Genomic DNA, 23714 nt, shown 5'->3' with positions numbered 1-23714 from the left:
CCATGTGAGCACATAATAGCACATGCATATGTAGGCTTCTAGCTGTAATCCATAGGCTAGTTGGCTACATATGTACAGTAGTACATATACTACATATATTTTTAAGGCTAATGTTGTAAGATAACTTTGAAACTGTCTTGAATTTAGTTTAAGGTGATAGTTGAAGACATATTTGGTGTTTGAACTAAAGTAGGCAGTTATAAACATTGGAATAGTGGTCTTGGGTGGGTTAACTATTAAAGTAGGCAGTTTTAAGCAATTTTTGAGGGGGTATCCAGGATAACACGGGTACTTACTTATCACGGGGATTTCTGGGCCCTATCCCCCGTGATGATGGTGTTGCAGCTGGGGTAATCTTACTAAACACTGAAGAGTGGTTCTTTACCTAGCTGCTCATCAGTTTGAATCGCAGAGATATATCATATGTTTTGTTCTTGAGGAATTTTACTGAAATGTCATTTACTGTGGTTCCTTAGTGTTCTCGTGGGCTGTTTTTCACCATGCATCAGTTTCAACAGTTATTGGCCTTTTACTAAAAAGTAAGATTGTAAGGCAGCAGCTGCCCTTTTAGTTGCCTTTTATGACACGTAGGGCCTGTGGTGGTAGAATTCTTAAACCCTACCACAGGTACATGACTACATTCATAGTTATTTCCATTTTTTATCTTTGTTTGAATCAATTTCTATAATAGTACAAAATTTAAATAAATTTCTCCTCCATGAACACCTCACCTCCAGATGTCCTTGCCTAAGGAGGAAGAGCTACATTTAATGTATAGTGCTGGAAGGTGTTAAACAGCTAGGGTCATGTTTTACTTGGTTTATGTTACCCAACTTCCTCTAATTTTGTAGATGAGGGAGCAGTACTTTGCAGCCTCACTTTGCTTGTTCCAAGCATTGACATCTGATCTGTTTCGTTTGAAGTGAAAACTGAAGTAGCAAAAAGTTAAGAGAAGCTTGATTGTCACTTGGGAACCATTGAAAGTGCTTTAGTTAGGGACCAAGGGACATTGAAAAACTTTTAGCACTGCCATCAATGAACCACTGTAAAAAGTTGACCATGGGCATTTACTTTTGAATAAATTAATTTAATATCTTGTTTTATATTTGCTGGCATAGCAGAAGAAGAAAAGAAATTTTTATTTCAAGTTGTTGACCTTTTTATTTTATCTTTTCAGATCCAATGCCTCCATCAGCAGCAGCACAAATACTTTGATTATCCATAACTCCCAAACTGATGATTCTTGGAGTCACAGATGGATGCCAGGGGGATTCTCTACTCCTGTGGCCGGACGAAAGTCTGGGTAAGTTTTCTGATAACGTGCTAAAAGATGCGTTCATTTGCTGGTCATTATCATTGATTCTTCATAAATATTTTAATGGTGCAGCCAGCCCTGTGAAAGCTTAGATTAATAAACATTATCTTAATATAATTTATGTAGCCCTAAATCCCCCAGAACTGCACCAAACTTTACCACATCGGCAACCCTGTAACCTTCTATTCTCTCTGCCAGTTGACAACACTGCCGTTGACAGTTACAAAACCTTCCCTTGAAAATCAGTTGTTAACGAGTGCCTGTGTTGTTTACATAACGGCTACTCTTTATAAATTTCCAAAACCTTTAGTGCCTTTAAAGCTCTCATTAATTGTTAATGCGGCCTTATTTTAATTACCATTCATGCATTATATCCATGAAATTAGTGAATTAACTTTTATTTCTGTTGTGGTATATATATATTTTATTTTTACGAACTTTTGCGCGACCCGGAATTACGTGACCTGTCCAACAGTCCAATGGATAGCCAAGATAATTCAATTCTTCCTTCTGCTAGCAACATCAGGAATTGCCCAGCTTGTGGGACAAGGATGAGTAGCAGGGAGTATGAACCCCATGACTTTTGTAGCTCTTGTTAGACAGGTTTGTGACTTGACTTCTCGTTGCAACTTCTGTAAGTCTTGATCTGACGAAGACATGACAGTGTATATTAAACATCAAAGAATCTTGCAGCATAAAAGATTGATTAAGGAGAAAGAGAAATCAGTAGTTAGACCTGTATCTAATGATTTCCTTGACTTGTGTGCCCATGGTTCTGGTTCTTCGGTTTCGGTATCGTGTGATTCCAATTCTGAATTAATTGATGCTTTGCCACCTGTACAACCGGTAACTAATGAAGTCGTTTCTGAATTTGATTCAAAGTTTTAGGCGATGGAAACTAATTGGAAGAAGAAATTTGAAACATTACAGCATAGTTTAGATAGAGACATCTCAGCCAAGTTTAACAAGCTGTCAGAAAATTTTTAAGCAGATTTTACTAGGATGTCTAACAATCTTTTAGATTCATTTTCAGCTCCTTGTCAGGTACCTGTCGACAGCATCATGGCTAACGGTGCGACAGATACCCCGGCTTGTGAACCCCGTCGTGGCGAAGGCCTAGGGGAATCCAGTCTGGGCAGGTGCCTGACGAATCTTTACCCAATGTTAGTCCCGTAACAGTGCCAAGGGGCGCTTATTTAGGAGAAGGAGGGACGGGTATTAGTGTTAGACTCTAAGACAGCTAGTCGTCAGGATGTTACTTCGGAGGAAGTTTCACAGTTAGGATCTGACGATGAGGATGATGACATGGATTTGTGTGATATTGATATTTCGTTGAACGGTGGTCATGATATTGAGTTCAAGAAACTTTTTTGTTTAGTTTTGAGTTTTTGTCCTCAGGCGAGGCCTAAAGAGCAGAAACAGCCTCTGCCTCATTGTAATACAGAAGGGATCTTTCTTGACAGTCCTTCCCGGTTGCGGGAATTTTTACGTTTTCCCTTTGCTCAGAGGTTTGTGAGAGTGAGGGCATACGTTGCCACTAAATTTTTTAAGGTGATCGGGGAGGGAAAGACGAAGCTCTTTTTTCTTCTACGACACCGGAGAGGAGTTTATCAGGTGGCGGATGATACTTCATTCTCTTGACCTCCCAAACCAAATCCAGATTTTGTCCGACTTTCTGGTCAACCTTGCTTTCCAAGGCTTCGGTCTCGGTCTTGATCGAAGAATTTATTGCCATGTCCTTTACTACCGCATTTTGGCGGCATTATGGTAGGATTTTGAGCTCTTAGTATCTTTGACTTTGGGTTAAGTTTTTAACTCTGCATATGATAAATATTTCTATGTTGTTTTATGTCTTATTATTAATTTTTCTGTTTCTTCTTTTTCCATTACGTAATTGGATTAGGTTGTTTCCTCCTATTTTGCCCGAAAGGAAAATTTTATTCAGATTCCCTCCTCCTTTTTAATGTGGTTAATTGGACTAGATAAATTATATTAAGGTAATGTTTATTAATATGGAATTTTTATAATAAAATTAATATTAATAATACTTACCTGTATAATTTATCTAGTCCCACCCATCGTACCCCACGATCTGCCTATCACAACTTATTTTCAAGGGAAGGATTTGTAACTGTCAATGGTAGTGTTGCCAACTGGCGTACAGAATAGGAGGTAACAGGTTTGCCAATGTGGTAAATTTTGGTGCAGATTTTGGGGATTTAGGGCTAGATAAATCATACAGGTAAGTATTATTAATATTAATTTTATGAAAATTCCATATTATCAGTTTGATGGTCTGGTTTTGTATTCTTTACAGATGAATTGCAGGCTGTACTCTTTCATTCTTGTCTAGTGTATCTTCATCAATGCCCTTTTTCCACAATAATTTGGGTTTTCCTACAGATCTTTATTCTGCTGCTTTTAAGTCTGTAATTTTTCTCTACAATGTTCTTCATCTCCTTTTTTTTTTTTTTTGTCAAATATCCTTCCTAACCATGTCAGTCTTTTGAGATGGCTGTCCATTTTCCAGCCACAAGACACCACTTACATGGTTTTCCTAGTACACCCTGTCTATTGTAGTAGTTCAACCCTTATGTATTAGGCACGCATTGTAAGATTTTGTAACTACAAGGAATTTTTTATATTCATAATATTAATCTTGTTTTGATTTATCTAGGCTATTCTGCTGTTTTTCTCAGTTTTTCCCCAAGGCAACTATGTTCTAACTTTCCCAAGATTATCCTTCATGCACATTTATTAGCAAATATCAGCTATAATATATTAAGCATGTGGACCAAATGTCAAAAAGGGATATTATATAAACAAAAGTTTATTTTGTCTCCCTGTGCCACAACCTGATGCACTGCATTCCCTTTACCAGCATAGCCAAGCATGCATGTATTCTGGGGAAAAGACATTTAGAACCACCATATCTAAAAGCAAATCATTATTTCTTGATGGATATATATTACCCTTCATGTGTACAGTATATGTAGAGAAAGGGAAAAGACCAAAATAGCCAAAACAATTCAAAATGATATATATATATATATATATATATATATATATAATATATATATATCTATATATATATATATATATATATATATATAAATATATATAAACAGAAGACTTTATATAGCTAGTAATATCATAAAAGTAAAGAAGAATATATTTGATAAGCAGCAAATAACTGTAAATAAGATAATGAATAGGCTAAGGAAATATTGCTGGAATATAATCCTTAAAGCAGTGAACTCATCCCAAGTCTGAGGAAGACTATTCCTAGTGGCTGTTGCACAGACCAAGGATTGAGATCTTTTGTGAAGTGGTTATCACCCAGCAGCCACAAGTAGTCATATAGCGCCACAGCACATTGAGGTGTATTAACCCTTTTGCTGCATATGACTAATCTCAATCATCAGAAGGTCTCTTCCATTATGTGAAACCGATCGCAGTCATCGTTCTTTTTTGTTCTAGTTAGGCAGCTTGTAATAGATAACGTGTATCCCTTGTCATTGTAAGAATCTGTTTAATAATGACAAGTGGTAACGTTTGATTTCCAACATGCAGGATGATCTCAGAACAAGGGCTGGATATTTAGTGACCATCAAAATGCCAGAGGGTTCATTTCTCTCAATGACAATACAGAGGCTTTTATTTGGAAATGACAGTGAAGTAGTAGACCTGAACTATCAGGCAGTCCTGATAATGACAGCAGTGACTCTGGTGGGGTTTATTATATTAAGGTTTACTAACTCGTTCAGGTGATTGAGTGAAAATTTTTTTAGTATGGGGATGGGTGCTCATTGGTGCTATATGATGGTCATATTGTGTCTAGTTTAAGGCTTTATTTTTGAAATTTGACAAGTTATTCAAGTTCAAAGTCTACAGGAAAAATCATGCTGTAGTACTAAGTAAACTCTCCAACTGATGGAAAGCAACAGACCCAAGTTTGTGTTAATTCAGCTTGAGTCATAGATGTTGCTTTGGAATTTACCTTTCATTAAGCTGCCAATTTAAAGTCGTCATTAAATTTTGTGAAGTTGTTTAAGGTCTGAGGTAAAATAGTGGTGAAATTATTCAAGGTCCGAGTTAAAATAGTAGTGTTGATATGAGAAATAATAATGTAACTACATTGAATCCAGCTGGATTACTTTGTTTTTATAGTAGTATGTATATTATTTTGTTTTTATTTTTCTTTGTTTTTAGGTCTTCCACTCTGAATAGTGTAACAGACACCATCAACTTCAGTTCTTCCCTCATTAATTCCCCCCTTCTCCTAGACTCCACTCTAACCCAGAAGAACTCTGTATCATCATATTTAAGTGACAGTATTCCTGGCTCTCCCAAATTATCAACACGTAGTTCTGCTATGAAATATCATGCTGCAACTGATTTACCTGATATTCCATCTTCATATTTAGACCAATCGGAAGTGTTAAAACATCTGTTGAACCGAGATGGAAAATGTGGACAGAACAACCAGAGTGCTTCAAGTTCAAACAGTGGCATAGATATATTGGAGAGTGTGGGTACAGTCAGTAAAAATACATCTCAGTTACCGTTACTAAGTGACTTAGATACAACGGTGAATTACGTCAATTATCCTCCTCCTCCTGCGTATCCAATTTGGCGAATGGAAGACTCTGAAAAGTCGGAACACATCGATTTATCAAAGTCAAGTCTCTCAAAATCACAGCCTGACTTGAGCAGGCTAGGAGGCTCTAAGGAAATCTCAAGTCCCAAAGAATTGTTGAGCCAAAGGTAAGTGGTCAAGCTATTCGTTATTTCCAGTTTCTATGGAGTCTTTGTTATTCACTGAGGTATGATGTCAGTTACACATTGAAGCAACCCATATCCTTTCAGTCATAGAATATTTTGTAGTGTGTTAAAATGATTATAGTTTAAATCTTCAAAAATTTTCTGTATAAAAGACAAACTCATTAAACTGTTCCTTTTTCTCTTGAAAATATTGGTATCTAGTAGGAGTAACACAATTGAGTAGTTTGTGTGAAGTGCTCACTGAAAGTAGTTACAGCTTAGCTGATTACATTATCTAAAGGTTTATGTTAAGTTTGCAAAAGTGCAGACACAATTCTTTGTTACTTAGACTTTGAACTCATGGTAGGGTTAGGTTCTGTTAAACTTATTTCTGTAAGTTGAAAATTGCAACAAGGATATTGAAGTGTACAGTGGACTCTGCATATTTGTGGGGGACGCGTACCAAACCCCCAGCAATGCTTAGAATCCCTATAAAATCACTGAAAACTGCCTATTTTGTTAGTTCAAACTCAGGAAAAAACCACAAAAAATGCTTATACCTTGTTTTTTAAAAATAGTTTTATCACAAAAAGTGCATTGTTCATATGCAGAACAAACCTTCGGTCTTAACAATAGGATAATCTTCTAGTGCCAACTGAAAACTGGTTAAGACAATGAAAGATTGTAAAGCAAGGAATCTGTGGTTTCTGGCAGCTCATGCATATATGAGGTGGAAGCTGGTCACTGACCAGGCTTAGTACCTCGTGACACATCAGTCTTTCTTTGACAGCCTTGAAGGGTAGTTGCTTTTACTCTCCTTCTCAAGCCAGTTTCTTTGTTAGCTTGTCATTTCTTTGTGCTTGCTTTCAGTGTGTGTGTGCCTGATTGTGTATCATGGAGTCCACCAAGGATTCTAGGCCCCATCAACATATGTGTCCGGGCGTTCAAGGATTTCTGTGCTCGAGGTGTTTGGCGTCTTCCATTACTGACCCCCATACCACTTGCAGTAGATGCCATTTTAATTTTTGTACTGTCACTAACCCTTCCCAGGAGTGTTGTACCTGGGCTGTGTCGCAGTGGATGGCTTTCTACAAAAAGAGGGAGCACCGTAGAGTATCTACTTGTTCTTCTTGGGAAGGTTTCTCGCCTCCTCGAGTGGACAGTTCAGCGTCCCCTTCTTCCAGAAATTTTCCCTCTGCTTCTTTTGATGCTTTGCCTCTCCTTTTATTCCATCGGTTTGTCTTTGGAAGTACAGTAATACCTTGAGATACTAGTATAATTCGTTCCCGGACCGAACTCATAAGTCAAATTACTCGTATCTCAATTCAATTTTTCCCATATAAAATAAATGACAAAAATTTAATCTGTTTGGCCCCCTAAAAACACCCAAATCAATTATAATAACAATGGAAAAAACATGTTTTTAATTGCTATACTGTATAGACATATTGTTCACACTCACACACACACAAAGTGATGTAATAAATGATTACTGTGATATGAAATAAAATGTGGTTTTATTACGAGTTCCTACCTTCGAGACAGACGATAGCGGCTAACGGCAGTGTGTGCGGAGGAGGGAGGGAGAGAGAGTTGTATGGTACCGTATTTAATACTGTTCCTTACACATAGTGTAATACTTAAACTTAAAATGAACTTAACTGAACCTAGCTTAATTTTTATTTTTACTTTTTATTCCTTTTTAAACTGAACCTAGCTTAATTTTTATTTTTACTTTTTATTCCTTTTTACTTTTTTATTTTTTTACTTTTTAAATTTTTATTTATTTACTGTTCTTCACTTTTCTTAGCTCTTTTTGCCTCACTTCCACTTGCCACAGGCCTTTTAAACAAAAACCTATCTAAGGAGCTTTGTTTGTGCCTTCCTTTCAAAATGTTGCGGAAATGAGTCAGGCAAGTGTTATTAAGAAGAGCTGAAGTTAGGCCTTTGGAAGCCTTTGTGCTCTTGATAGCATCCTTCTGTTTGAGGATTGTACTTATCGTCGATATACTCCACTCGTAATCGTGTGCTAACACACTCATGAGGACACTACGCTCATGTTTCTTGATAATTTCATACTTCATCTCCATCGTCATGTGTTTTTTTTCTTCTCACTGCCAACTTTACCTCTCGCTTTCTTAGGACCCATCACTTATTACAAAGAGTGTTTACAGATACAGTGAAAATCACATAAATAATGCAAACACAACACGGGAGATGCTTGGGAGATATGTACAGAAGTTGACGACCACGTGATCTGAACGAGTGTAGCGGTCATAGAGAGCTCCCAAGCGCTCAGCCATCTAGCTTTATCATCCGTAAGCGAGCTCGTATCTCAGCACAGACGTGTTTCACCCTTGCACGTACATGGATGTGTTCCAGTTCATGATGGCCTTCACTCTCCCCAGAGTGTTGAAGCTTCTCCAGTGGCTTAAGGGAAGGATGAGGATCCTTCTAGGCCTTCTGCTTCATGTCGTCGGTCTCCTTTGCCAGGGCCAGAGGAGGGGAGAGTCAAGAATTCCTGTCTTCTTTTTCAAAGTTTATAGATCTCATTCAATAATCCTGGGGGGAAGACACAGATTCAGTCTTCTATTATTACATATAGTATTATAAAATACGAACAAAGCTATCATTGTTTTAGTTTGGAAAAGTAAGCTGAGGGCAGAGGCAGGTTTATTTTGCCCTATTTAACTATTCAGAGCGATTTTCTTTATTCTATTTAGCGTAAGTAGATCTCTAGAAACTTTATATGGGATAAGGTTATTTTTCATTATATGAAGTGATTTTATGTTAAAATATGACATAAGTACTTCTTGTTGTGAACTCAATTGTTTTTTTCTCATTGATAAATGGTGTCTGGAGTATGTTTTGTATGTAAAAAAACTGATTCCGTTCATTATTTTCATCTTATATCATAATAATATGAGATTTACATATTTTTCTGTTATCAGGGTGAAAACAATGATAAAATGTGTTCTATCATGGCCAGTACTTTTTATAAAAATACTTTTTTCTCCACCATTATGTTTAGTAGAGTTGCATCCATGTTGCTGATGCACAATAATTTAAAGTCATTAGAAGTGTGAACATTTTGTTTTCTCAGCTTCAGCTACTACTTCAACTTAAATTTAGCAACATACTATGTTTCCCTGTAATATTTTCTCCATACCAAATAAAGGTATACAGTGGGGCCTCGTTATCCACGGGGGATAGGGCCCAGAACCCCCCCGTGATAAGTAAATACCCGTGTTATCCTGATACCCCCCTCAAAAATTGCTTAAAACTGCCTACTTTAATAGTTAACCCACCCAAGACCACTATTCCAATGTTTATAACTGCCTACTTTAGTTCAAACACCAAATATGTTTTCAACTATCACCTAAAACTAAATTCAAGACAGTTTTAAAGTTATTGTACAAAATTAGCCTTAAAAAATAAATGTAGTATATGTACTACTGTACATATGTAGCCTACTAGCCTAGGGATTACAGCTAGAAGCCTACATACGCATGGTGGGCCTCTTTTTTTTTTTACAAGGAAAGAGAGGATGAGTGGTAAGAGAACTATCAAAATATGTAAATCATATGGGTACTCACCAACAATCTATGTTGATAAAAGATGGCGACGATTTTGCAGTGCAATCCAGTAATATAATAACGATAATGCTACCAACAGTATGCAGCGAAACATCTCTTCCCTTCGTCACAACACGTTAATACTAGTATATTCCACGTAAAAACCTTCATCTGACCTTTAGGCGTCTTTCCCATAAGAGTAAAAGAATCAGGGCTTTTGGATGCCACATAATTAACTCGTTTATATGGGTACAATTTAAAGAACGCGCCGCACACACTTTTCATAACAACAACAAACAAACGTTTGTAGGCCAGTGTTGCCAACTGGGAATGGCAATTTCTTGCTAGATTTTGTTCCATAAAAGGCTAAAAAAAATCACATACCGTATATACTCGAATAACGTGCAATCTCCCATATCGTGCAACCCCCTAATTTTCACCAATAAACAGTGGTTTTGTGTTTTGTCATGTATCTCATGTATCATGCAAGTTCATAAGGTTGGTGGTTTAGCCTGCTAATGGCCGAGTCATTCAGATGTGTGCTGATGCTAGTCAATTTACGGTAATTTTCTTATTAATCTCGAGAATTGAATAGAAAATCTCAAGATTAAAAAAATCCCAAGATAAAATAATTGTAAAAATAACACGCCTTGGAGTCCTTAATCATTCTCTCTCTCTCTCTATCTCTCTCTCTCTCTCTCTCTCTCTCTCTCTCGTCTCTATCTCTCTCTCTCTCTCTCTCTCTCTCAGGAATAAATACGTACGTACTGTAATTTGCAGTAAATGTGTAGACATTGTGTGCGTGTTTAAAAAAGTGCAGTACACACACATTCCGAAGTTTCGGTTTTTGGAATTTTTCAGATTTCGGAATGTGAGGTCAGATGCATAATCAAACAAACACCACTACTGCAGCAAAAACATTTTTTCCCTTTATGTTTTTCATTATTGTTATTTATTAATTACAGTTTATTTAAATAAATATTAATATAATACTGTTAAATGAATGTGAGATAATTAAGATCACCTATAATAAAATAGTGGGACAATTAATACCATATGTTCACTAATAGGTATTATTTTCAAAACAAACATTTCCGTAAAACACAAAAAATATGTACATAACAATCAAAATATAATAATGTTTTGCAGTTCAACTTGTGAATTTTAACAATAAGTATGACTATATAATATATTTTACCATATCGATCTTGAAGTTGAAGAGTCGTAAAATTCTGAGGATGGTCCGGGAAAAGGATTTGTACTTTGTGATTACGTATCGGTACAACACCATGTGGTATTTTCATACCACTATATTGATGACGCATCGCTACGACACACTGGTGTTTTTCATACCACTATACGTTAAAGTTAAAAACATGACATAGAATCGACTTTGCGACTTCGTTCACTTTGATATTTTTAACGATACAATAACTATCATTTGTACTACTAAAACCATCTTCACATAAGTAATTTTTCGTAAGATATGTGTTGTTGCAAAAGCTAGCTTATACATAAAAGGCTTTTATAATTTAAGTCATCTTAGATATACATATGCACCCAAACTCATTGTGGGGAAATTTACTACTGTTTCCTCGGATATTGAAATACTTTAGCATCATTCAAACACTAATAATATAATGCATAAATACTAGGCTATACATATTTTCATCGTATACAAATACTACATACATTCTATACATACTTTTATATACAAAGTTAACAGTTATATACACATACTTTTATATACAAAGTTAATCATATGAGTAGTGATCAGACGACAGCTGTGCACTGGACTACGTACGTACTACTTGGAAGATAAAACGAACAAAAATTTTGTTGTTGTTAGTCGCCGGGATAGATTAACATTTTTCCAGAGATTAAAAAGCTGAATTTTGTTTTGAAGGTATGTCAACCGCGATATTATATTATTGTTTTCACGAAGGAATAATTATATAAAGAAAATTATTGAGTAATTTTTGCCGTCAGCAGTCAGAAAATCACGAACATGGTAACGTTCAAACCTAGTGCCATCCATGGCGTATGTCTATAAATAGAACAGAAGCAGAGGGCAGTCATTGGATAACAGATCTCCATGGCTACCAACCAACCAATCAGGTGTTAGTTATACTACTCTGTAATTTCTTAGAATGAACGTTTACACACACGAAGCTAACGATGATGTATGTGTTTTGCATACAGTACGTAGTTTTAGTTTTTATTATTAGTGTAAGTATATTTTTTACTGATTTCATGAAGAATAGAATGATTCCTTCTCATTACTTTGAATGCAAAATGGCTTGAAGATTCTTCCGCAAAAAGAGAAAAAAAAATTCCTTAGAAGATGATACCTATTTACTAACGCGGTTGACATACCTTCAAAACAAAATTCAGCTCTTTAATCTCTGGAAAAATGTTAATCTATCCCGGCGACTAACAACAACAAAATTTTTGTTTGTTTTATCTTCCAAGTAGTACGTACGTAGTCCAGTGCACAGCTGTCGTCTGATCACTACTCATATGATTAATTTTGTATATAAAAGTATGTGTATATAACTGTATGTAGTATTTGTATACGATGTAAATATGTATAGCCTAGTATTTATTTCATTCATTATTATTAAAGTGTTTGAATGATGCTAAAGTATTTCAATATCCGAGGAAACAGTAGTAAATTTCCCCACAATGAGTTTGGGTACATATGTATATCTAAGATGACTTAAATTATAAAAGCCTTTTATGTATAAGCTAGCTTTTGTAACAACACATATCTCACGAAAAATTACTTATGTGAAGATGGTTTTAGTAGTACAAATGATAGTTATTGTATCGTTAAAAATATCAAAGTGATCGAAGTCGCAAAGTCGATTCTATGTCATGTTTTTCCTAAACGCGTTGACTTAAAGGAGAACGTTATTTTGGTTTTTTTATCACTGGCACAAACCCATAACAATGCAGTGTATGTATGATAATTCTAAACTATTATTCACTACCAAAATAACGATGATATTTTGTATTGAAAATTAATGTTACGTATATTCCAAACATTATTACTACGTAGCATGAATAGTACTATAAAAATTTCGAAAGATAATCTTGCTGTGAACGCTACCATAATTTGATTTTCATATACGTACGTACATTTTGTCAGCTGGCTGGCCTCGCATAGATAAAATTGATTTCACTGATATGGAATTACTCCACGAATAGCCTTTTTATTATGAAGATATGACGATAATATATGTATAAGGTAAAAAATGCTTTTATGTATTTCGTTTACGCTTCGTCGCCAATAACAAACAGCAATACTTACGATAATCTATGACAAATAGCGTTTGTATGACTTCATTGTTCAGGGCCTCGCATAGATAAAATTGATTTCACTGATATGGAATTACTCCACGAATAGCCTTTTTATTATGAAGATATGACGATAATATATAAGGTAAAAAATGCTTTTATGTATTTCGTTTACGCTTCGTCGCCAATAACAAACAGCAATACTTACGATAATCTATGACAAATAGCGTTTGTATGACTTCATTGTTCAGAGAAGTTATATACGAATACTGCCAAAAAAATAATGAAGTTCGAATTAATTTTAGCCTTAATGTTATTACTACTGTAATATCACTACCACTACTATTAAAATTTCTAAAAGTTTATCAAAACAAAAAATGTCGCTTTGAACGCAACCGTATACATAAACCATTTTCGTATGTAAAGGGTAAAAGGTATATGCTTACATTTTTGGCTGGCCACTCCGACGATAAGTTGAGTGCAATGATGTGGAATTATTCTTCGAATAGGCTATTTATTATGAAGATATGACTATAATATTATATGGTAAGAAATGGATTACCTTTATTGTCAGTTAATATCAATGTGAATGTTTGTGTACGTTGGTGGTTATCGCACTGCAACTACGCTTAGCCTACCAATGAACGTCGTACATAAACCTTGAATAGGCTATTTATTTCGAAGATAGGACAATAATATATTAGGTGAGAATGGTTTTATTACCTTTATTGTCAGTTAATATCATTATATGAGTCTTTAAATGAATGTTGGTAGTTATCGGACCACGGCCGAGGGTTAGCCTACCGAAAAACATCGCATACGCAACACAACAAACCCGTGATGCAGCGATTCATACCAGTGATGTAACATGAGAAACGGTCCAAGAAAAAACCCGTGATTAACTGGATCCGTGAATACTGATCCGTGAATAAGCGATGCCCCACTGTAATGCAAAGATATTCAAGTCATGTTCTACGTATTTAACATCATTTGTAACATAACTACGGTTATTTTTTTACTACGGTTATTTTCTACTATCATGCAATGGCTGAAAGGCAAGCAAAACATTGTTATTATCAGATTTGGTTCGGTTATTGGAGCAAAATAGCTGTTATCATTCAGTTGTTTATGGCTGCAGTGTTTAAGCAATGGTTATAACGTTCCATTCCAGAGACCATGTCATTAAGAGAATCCGTCGTTAAGCGTGTTATTCTCGAGTATAATTTTCTTTAAAATAGTTTAACACATTTAGCCTTCATTCCCGAGTTAGCCTAATAGTAAGTCAATACTGTACTAAACTTTTCTCAGAATCTGCACATTATTATATAACGGTGACTTTCACATCCTAAATTTGGTATTTATAATTACCTTTGGCTATTAGTTTTTTCATCATTTCTTTTTTATTGTAGAGGGTAGCAAGATGGAAAAAATAATGAATGAATTTCGGTGATCACAGTGCATTGGAATGTGCCGCCAAACATAATCAAAGCACACTGCCATCTATTGAGGAAAGTGAACACCAAACTATTTGCTAATGGGATAAACATTTTCTAGCATACATAAAGATTTACACTTGTACTTCTTACCTCTAGTATCATCTGATCTCATGGGTTACGTGTCGAATATGTAAATACACAGTTGTATAAAAGAAATTATCAAACTGTATCACATACAAGTCTTTCAAGCATACTAAGAGTAAGGAATTTGTGCATGCCAAATGTCTCATTGTTTTGATTAAAAGGTTTTACTTGGTCGAAACTTCTAAAGTGGAATAATTAAAAAGTATTATTTATTTTCACTTCTCAAGGGGAATTTTTAAAAAATATATATTTATTTCCAAGTAAATATAAAAAAACATTTGACTTCACACATTTTCTTTTCATTGCTAAGAATTCACACATTTTCTTTTCTTTACTACTGAGAATTATTTTCATAAAAACAAAGGAGATATGGCAAGTGTTTGCTGTCTTGAAGTTGTAAACAATACGTGGCTACACCCTGTTGGCCGTGCAGTGAACTAATAGCAGCTGAATCAAGCCGAACCGCGGGAGTTCCTGGTCCATAGAATGCCGGTTTTAGGATGATCAACTGTATAGCTTTTCTTTACCAAGCACAGTGGTACCTCGACATACAAAATTAATCCATTCTGAGGCGGCCTTCGTAACCTGAGCTTTTCGTATCTTGAACTGCATTTTGCATGTGAATTGCCTAATTCGTCCCAAGCCCTACAAAAACACCCCAGTAAATTTTATATTAAAGCTAAATTGAGAAATAAACAATGAAATACAACAATTTGGACCATTCAATACCTAACTTGATACGTACTACCAATATGTGCTACATAGTACCTGTAAATAAAGTGTATTAGTGTGCATGGTATACAAGAAGTACTGTACGTACATACGTACATATGTAGTAAAATGTGGAAGCTTACCTTTCGAGTGAGGCTATCTCTGAAAGTGGCGACAGAGGAGGAGGACAAACAGCAGAAAATTTGTTATGTAGTACGTAGTACACTTAACTTTACGAAATACATTAAAAATGTCAGGAAATATAGACTAAACTGTACGAAACACATTAACCCTTAAACGCCGAAGCGGTATTTTAAAAATCGTCTCCCGTATGCCGGTGGCGTTCGTGAGTGAGCGCCGAAACGGAAAAAAAAAAATCACAGCACGCTTAGTTTTCAAGATTAAGAGTTCATTTTTGCCTCCTTTTTTTTTGTCATTGCCTGAAGTTTAGTATGCAACCATCAGAAATGAAAAAAGAATCATTATCATATATAATTATTGAGATATGACAGTGCAAAAATTTTTTTTATATATACGTAATTGTATACAAATTGCGCTGTGAGCAAAACTGTTAAAGCTAATGAGGTATTTTTTTTGTTGTATTGTACATTAACCCTTAATCGCCGAATGGACGTATTAAACGTTGAGTCAAAATGTCTCCCGTATGCCGAATAGACGTACCATACGTCAACTCAAAAAAGTTTTTAAAAAAATTTGCGGAAAAATACTTATAGGCCTACCAGCCGAAAACTTTTGAATCACGCGCCTTGGGGGATGTTGGGAGTTCAAGGATCAAGGCGTTGTTTTGTTTACAATCATTACGCAGGCGCGCAAGCGCGAATTTCTTTCTTATCGCACTAAAAAGTATCAGTGACACATCTCAAAAATTATTTTGTCACTTTGACATAATTTTTGCACCGTTTTAAATTATCCGTTACATGAAGTATTATATATGAAAATGTGCGCAATTTCATTTAGAATACAACAAAAAAATACTCATGATTGTAGCTTATCAGTTTTGAAATATTTCCATATAGATAATGGTAAGTGCCAAAATTTCAACCTTCGGTCAACTTTGACTCTACCGAAATGGTCGAAAAACGCAATTGTAAGCTAAAACGCTTATATTTTAGTAATATTCAACTATTTACTTTATTTTGCAACAAATTGGAAGTCTCTAGCACAATATTTCGATTTATGGTGAATTTATGAAATACTTTTTCCTTCGTCTTCCGAAAAAAATCATACATGCGATTGTGGTAATGTTTGCACCATTTTAAAATTAGCCGTTACATAAAGTTTTATATATGGAAATGTGCGCAATTTCATGCACAATACAACTAAAAACAACCCATGGTTGTAGCTTTTATATCATTTTGAAATATTTTCAATATAAAAAATGATGTGACAAATTTTCAACCTTCGGTCAATTTTGACTTTACGGAAATTGTCGAAAAACGCAATTGTAAGCTAAAACTCTTATATTTTAGTAATATTCAATCATTTACCTTCATTTTGTAACAAATTGGAAGTCTCTAGCACAATATTTCGATTTATGGTGAATTTATGAAAAAAATAACATTTTCCTTACGTCTGCGCGGTAACACTTCCGAAAAAATCATACGTGCGATTGTGGTAATGTTTGCACCATTTTAAATTAGCCGTTACATAAAGTTTTATATATGAAAATGTGCGCAATTTCATGTAGAATACAACGTAAAATAATTGAAGGTTGTAGCTTTTCCCCTTTTCGACATATTTGCATATAAATCACGATAAATAGAAAAAAAAACCACGATTGGTCAACTTTGACTCTCCCGAAATGGTCAAAAAACGCAATTGTAAGCTAAAACTCTTATATTTTAGTAATATTCAATCATTTACCTTCATTTTGCAACAAATTGGAAGTCTCTAGCACAATATTTCGATTTATGGTGAATTTATGAAAAAAAACTTTCCTTCCCTACGCGCGAGGATTCTCCGCCATAAATCTCCGAAATGCCTACATCGGATTCTCGGAAAATTTGCTCCATTTCATATTAGGCATTTCATAGAGTTTTATAATATGAAAATGTGCGCAATTTCATGTAGAATAAAAGGAAAAATATTTGAAGGTTGTAGCTTTTCTAATTTCCGAAAAAATTGCATATAAAAAACATTTATAAAAAAATTTCGACATTTGGTCAACTTTAACTCGTTCGAAATGGTCGAAAACTGCAATTGTAAGCTAAAACTCTTACAGTATCGTAATATTCCATCATTTAACTTCATCTTGAAACAAATTCGAAGTCTCTATAACAATATTTAGATTTATGGTGAATTTAAAAAAAAAATATTTTTTTACGTCCGCACGTTACGAATTCATGCATAATTTTGTGATAATATTTTCTCTGTGTTGCTTTTATCGTTTTACAATGTGTTATATACCAAAATGATCACAATTTAGTGTACATTACAACGAAAAAAGTAACTTGTACGATTATATATGAAATTTCGTTTTTGCACTATCATATATCGCATTATTTATATATGATAATGATAATTTTTTTCATTTCTGATGGTTGCATACTAAACTTCAGCCAATGACAAAAAAAGGAGCCAAAAGTGAACTCTTAATCTTGAAAACTAAGCGCGCTGTGTTTTTTTGAAAAAAATATTTTTTCCACTTCCGCTCTCACTCCGAAACACCTCCGGCACACGGAAGACAATTTTTTTTTTACAGCTTCGGCGTTTAAGGGTTAAATTGCGATAATTTTGGTATATAACGCATTGTAAAACGATCGAGGCAACACAGAGAAAATATTATCACAAAATGATGCATGAATTCTTAATGCGCGGACATAAAAAAAGCTGTTTTCAAAAGTTAACCATAAATCGAAATATTGTGCTAGAGACTTCCCTTTTTTTCAAAATGAAGGTAATTGATTGAATATTACCAGACTGTAAGTGTTGTAGCTTACAATTGCAGTTTTGATAATTTCGGTCGAGTTAAAGTTGACCGTAGGACGAATTTTTTCTAATCGTTATTTATATGAAAATATTTCAAAACTGATAAAAACTACAACCATAGGTTGTTTTTTGTTGTATTCTACATGAAATTGCACACATTTTCATATATAGAACTCTATGTAATGGCTAATTTAAAATGGTGCAAACATTACGACAATCGGACGAAAAAATTTCTGATTTTTTCGGAAGAGTTACCGCACGGACGTAAGGAAAAAGTTTATTTCATAAATTCACCATAAATCGAAATATTGTGTTAGAGACTTCTAATTTGTTGCAAAATAAAGGTAAATGGTTGAATATTACTAGAATGTAATATTTTTAGCTTACAATTACGTTTTTCGACCATTTCGGTCGAGTCAAATTTGACCGAAGGTTGATATTTTGGCACTTATCGTTATTTATATGAAAATATTTCAAAACTGATAAAAGCTACACCATGGGTGGTTTATTGTTGTATTCTACATGAAATTGCGCACATTTTCATATATAAAACTTTATGTATCGGCTAATTTAAAAGGGTGCAAACATTACGACAATCGGACGAAAAGATTTCTGATTTTTTTTCGGAAGAGTTACCGCGCAGACGTAAGGATATTATTTTTTTTTTTCATAAATTCACCATAAATCGAAATATTGTACTAGAGACTTCCAATTTGATGCAAAATAAAGGTAAATGATTGAATATTACTAGAATGTAATATTTTTAGCTTACAATTGCGTTTTTTTACCATTTTGGTCGAGTCAAAATTGACCGAAGGTTGATATTTTGGCACTTATCGTTATTTATATGAAAATATTTCAAAACTGATAAAAGCTACAACCATGGGTTGTTTTTAGTTGTATTCTATATGAAATTGCACATATTTCCATATATAAAACTTTATGTAACGGCTAATTTAAAATGGTGTAAACATTACGACAATCGGACGAAAAAATTTATGATTTTGTCGGAAGAGTTACAGCGCGGACATAAGGAAAAAGTTTTTTCATAAATTCACCATAAATCAAAATGGTGTGCTTGAGACTTCAGATTTGTTGCAAAATAAAGGTAAATGATTGAATGTTTATAGAATATAAGAGTTTTAGTTTACAATTGCGTTTTTCAACCATTTCGGCACATCGTTATTTATATGAAAATATTTCAAAACTGTTAAAAGCTACAACCATGAGTTTTTTTAATTTGTATTCTACATGAAATTGCGCATATTTTCATATATAACACTCCATGTAACGGCTAATATAAAATGGTGCAAAAATCATGTCAAAGTGACGAAATAATTTCCAAGATGTGTCGCTGATGCTTTTTAGTGCGTGAAAGAAGGAATTCGCACTTGCGCGCCTGGGTAACGATTGTAAACAAAACAACGCCTTGATCCGTGAGCTCCCAGCATCCCCCAAGGCGCGTGATTCAAAAGTTTTTGCCTAGTAGCCCTATAACTATTTTTCCGCGAATTAAAAAAAAACTTTTTTTATATCGACGTACCATACGTCCAATCGGCACCCAACAGACAATTTATATCGACGTTTAATACGTCCAATCGGCGTTAAGGTGTTAACAAAACCGTAACACTTAACTTTACAAAAAACCTAAAATTAAACTTTTTTTTTTTTTTTCTTTTTTTGGTTTTTACATTTTTTTACTCTTTTATACTTTACGGGTTTTTTTTTTTCTACCACTTTCAAGGAAGATTGCTTCACCACTTCCAAGGAAGGTTGTTTCTGCCTACTTTTGACAATGTTCCTGAAACGACTCAGGCAAACGTCATCGAACTGTGCAAGCATACTACCTGTGTAAGCCTTTTCGGGGTGTCTCTTTTCTACAAATGATTGCACCTTATGAAAAGCAGCTAGAGCATCCTTAATTTCTGCTGTTGTCATAGGGTCATCGTCCTCCTCCTTGCCGCTGCTAGAGAACTCTTCTTGAACGACGTTATGACCTCCAACTCCTTCAGGTCATCCGTTGTAAGCTCCTGTTGGTGCTCCTCGAGAAGGTCATTGATGTTGTCCTCGTCGACCGACGACCAGCCCCATGGACTTGCCGAGTGCAACGATCTCGTCAAGATGTGGTTGCGAAACAGTTCCAGGATCGTCAACTGTTCCTGAATCTGCATCAGCTTCACCCACGTCGAATCCCTCGAAGTCTTGGGCAGATACGGCATCAGGCCAGAGTTTCCTCCACGAAGAATTCAAGGTTCGCCTCGAAACCTCCTGCCAAGCTTGATCGATGAGTCGGATGCATATCACAACATCGAAATGCTCCTTCCAAAATTCATGCAAGGGGTGGTTTGTGGTATTGGTGATGTCGAAACATCTCTTGAAAAGATGTTTCGTATACAGCTTCTTGAAGTTCGATATCACTTGCTAGTCCATGGGCTGGAGGAGAGGGGTGGTGTTAGGCGGAAGATAAAGAACCTTGATAAAATAATACTCTGCTAGGATATCTTCCTCGAGGCCAGGAGGGTGAGCAGGGGCATTGTCCAACAACAGCAGACATTTCAGAGGGAGGCGCTTCTCTTCCAAGAATTTCTTCACTGTCGGGCCGAAACACAGATTTACCCACTCGGTGAACAAAAGTCTTGTTACCCAGGCTTTCGCATTAGCCCTCCACATCACTGGAAGCTTCTCCTTAGCACTTTGTGGGCCTTTAAGGCTCGAGGAGTCTCCGAATGATAGACAAGTAGGGGCTTCACCTTGCAATCCCCACTGGCGTTGGAACAAAGTGCGAGCGTAAGCCTGTCTTTCATAGGCTTATGCCCGGGTAGCTTCTTCTCTTCCTGTGTGATGTACGTCCGACAAGGCATTTTTTCCAAAAAAGGCCAGTCTCATCACAGTTGAAGACTTGCTGCGAACTGTAGCCTTCCTTGATCGTCATCTCGTTGAACGTCTTAATAAAGGCTTCGGCCGCTTTTGTGTCCGAGCTGGTCGCCTCCCCATGCCGCACCACCGAATGGATGACAGTCCGTTTACGGAATTTTTCAAACCACCCACAAGAAGCCTTGAAGTCTGGGGTTGGCGTCAATGTCCCGTCTCCTCGGTCGTCTTTGGCCTGCGCAATCAAATCGCCAAAAATAGTGCTGGCCTTGTGGCAGATTGCCATCTCAGTTATCGTATTGCCAGCGATTTCTTTGTCTTTTATCCAGACAAGAAGAAGCCTTTCCATCTCGTCGTGCACGTGGCTCCTCTTGCTAGACAAAATAGTCACGCCCTTGGAAGGTGTAGCTGCTTTGATGGCTTCCTTCTGCTTAAGGATGGTGCCTATTGTCGACAGATTTCGGCCATATTCCTTGGCGATCACACTCAATCGCATGCCAGCTTCATACTTTTTAATTATCTCCGTTTTAGTCTCCAAAGAAAGCATCCTCTTCTTTCCGTGAACTTCAACTTTCTTGGGACCCATTACTATGTATATACTGTGCGTAATTAAGTTATGTAGTATAAAGTAGTACTACAACGAAATCACTAACGAATTTACGTAAATAAACGAAATCGTATAGAACGAATGAATTCCGCGTACGTATACAAACAATGCTGCTACCGAGTGGCTGAAGAAGCACGCCGCTATATAGATGCACGATGGGTGAGATGCTGACCAATATGAGAGCAGGATCTTATGGCGGTGACTAGCATCAGGAACCAATGGGAGAGCAGGGGGATGGTGGCGAGTCTACTCAGTTGGCGGCGCGCGAGTTTTAAAATTGTTATCGGTAGTCCGGGCGAATCTCGGGACTTTACAGCCACAACCTTTTGTATCCTGTACTATTTTCATATGTAGAGCCAAAAAATCTTTGTATTTGCTTTTGTAACTCAAATTTTTCGTAAGTTGAGCCTTTCGTATGTCGAGGTAGCACTGTATATCAAAGCCTTATTTTTTGTTTTAGCCATAGATTTCAAGGCTTTCAAAATCTAGGCTAGGCTAGATTATTGGCACTGAATAGCCTTTCTCTTGGCCACCATTTTTAATATTTTTATTTTCATTTTATGGGTTTTTTCCTCTTGTCATGTTGCCGTCGTAACTCTTGAATTGTTGTAAAACGAGTACGTCATTCAGTGAAGAGTACCTGTACTTTTATCATTCTCATTTGCTTTTTTAACTTATTTAACTAGAAGATATGATAAATAAAGAGATGGAAGAAATGTTAGCTCTCTCTCTCTCTCTCTCTCTCTCTCTCTCTCTCTCTCTCTCTCTCTCTCTCTCTCTCTCTCTCTCTAGACCAAGAGTTACCAGTAAGTTCATCGAATATGTCATTGAAAATTTGTAGAACTACCATGTAGACCATAGTAAATGATTAAGCAAGTGAAATCCCACATTGTTCTTATACGAAACAAACCTTCGATCTTAACATTAGGATAACACTAGCGCCAAGCTGGAAACCGGTTGAATTAATAAAAAAAACTTGTGTGATCCAGGGACTATTGACATCTGTATCAGGTATTGTAGTTCCCAGAATGCCCTTGGCGTCCCGTGACCTATCAGTTACTTTTCTACCACCTTTAAGATAGGACGTGATTACTTTCTATCTGTTTAAAGCCGTTTTAGTTTGCCCATTTAATTCATATTTTTTTTTTTTTTTTTTTTTTTTCTTTCTCTGAGTAATCTCAGTGTGGTTGTGATCTGCTAGGTGTGTGTATGTTGAGACATGGAGAATTTGGCTTCACCAAGGGAACTTTCTTCGGGATCTTGCAAGAGACAAAGGAAATGCCCTGGAGTGAGTGGAGTTCCTTGTTTTGGAGCACGCACAGGGATACCAGCAGTAGCCACTCAGTCTCTCCCTTCAAGCATGGTGGCGTCACAACTGACATCACACACGGACATGGCTGCCACCATGATGTCACAGCCTACTGCTTCTCTCACTACCTCGTTGCCTCCGGGGACAAATACGCTTTCAGACTCATTGGTACACCCAGTCATGAAGAAATTATGAGCTTTAGAAGACAAAATATGTAGATAAGAAAGACAAAAAGAAAAGGCGGGAATCGTCGTCTTTGTCTTCTTCCTCTAGTTCAACGTCATCGCAAAACTTGATGATATCACTGCGTGTACCAGTCAAGTTTTGGAGGATAATGGACTTCGTGACTGATCCTCGGGTCAAGATGAGAAGATTAAATTCTTCTTCATCTTTGAGTCAGGACTGCCACATCCCTGTAGGCAACAAAGTGAAGAAGGTGGCTAGTAAAGTTAACCCTCTTACGCCGAAGCCCTAAAAATCAAAACCTCTCCTGTATGCCGGCGCCGGTTTGGAGTGAGCACGGAAGCGGAAAAAATAATTTTTTCAAAAAATCACAGTGCGCTTTAGTTTTAAAGATTAAGAGTTCATTTTTGGCTCATTTTTTGTCATTGCCTGAAGTTTAGTATGCAATCATCAGAAATTAAAAATAATATCATTATCATATGTAAATAATGCGAGATATGGTAGCGAAAAAAAATTCATAGATAATTTTATTCAAATCACGCTGTGCAAA

At 36.0% G+C, this 23714-nt stretch overlaps 1 protein-coding gene across 1 annotated transcript in view; it reads left to right on the top strand.

The window, feature by feature from the left end:
- LOC135219339 (uncharacterized) overlaps window positions 1-23714 on the top strand; it is a 353665-nt gene that overhangs the window by 79799 nt on the left and 250152 nt on the right. The window contains 2 exon segments of the mRNA XM_064256015.1: window positions 1178-1303; window positions 5528-6082. Of these exon segments, the coding sequence (XP_064112085.1) occupies window positions 1178-1303; window positions 5528-6082 (681 nt within the window).

Source organism: Macrobrachium nipponense, chromosome 1 (genome assembly GCF_015104395.2).
Source record: "Macrobrachium nipponense isolate FS-2020 chromosome 1, ASM1510439v2, whole genome shotgun sequence".
Taxonomy (NCBI): domain Eukaryota; kingdom Metazoa; phylum Arthropoda; class Malacostraca; order Decapoda; family Palaemonidae; genus Macrobrachium; species Macrobrachium nipponense.
This window is presented reverse-complemented; position numbering and strand designations above follow the sequence as displayed.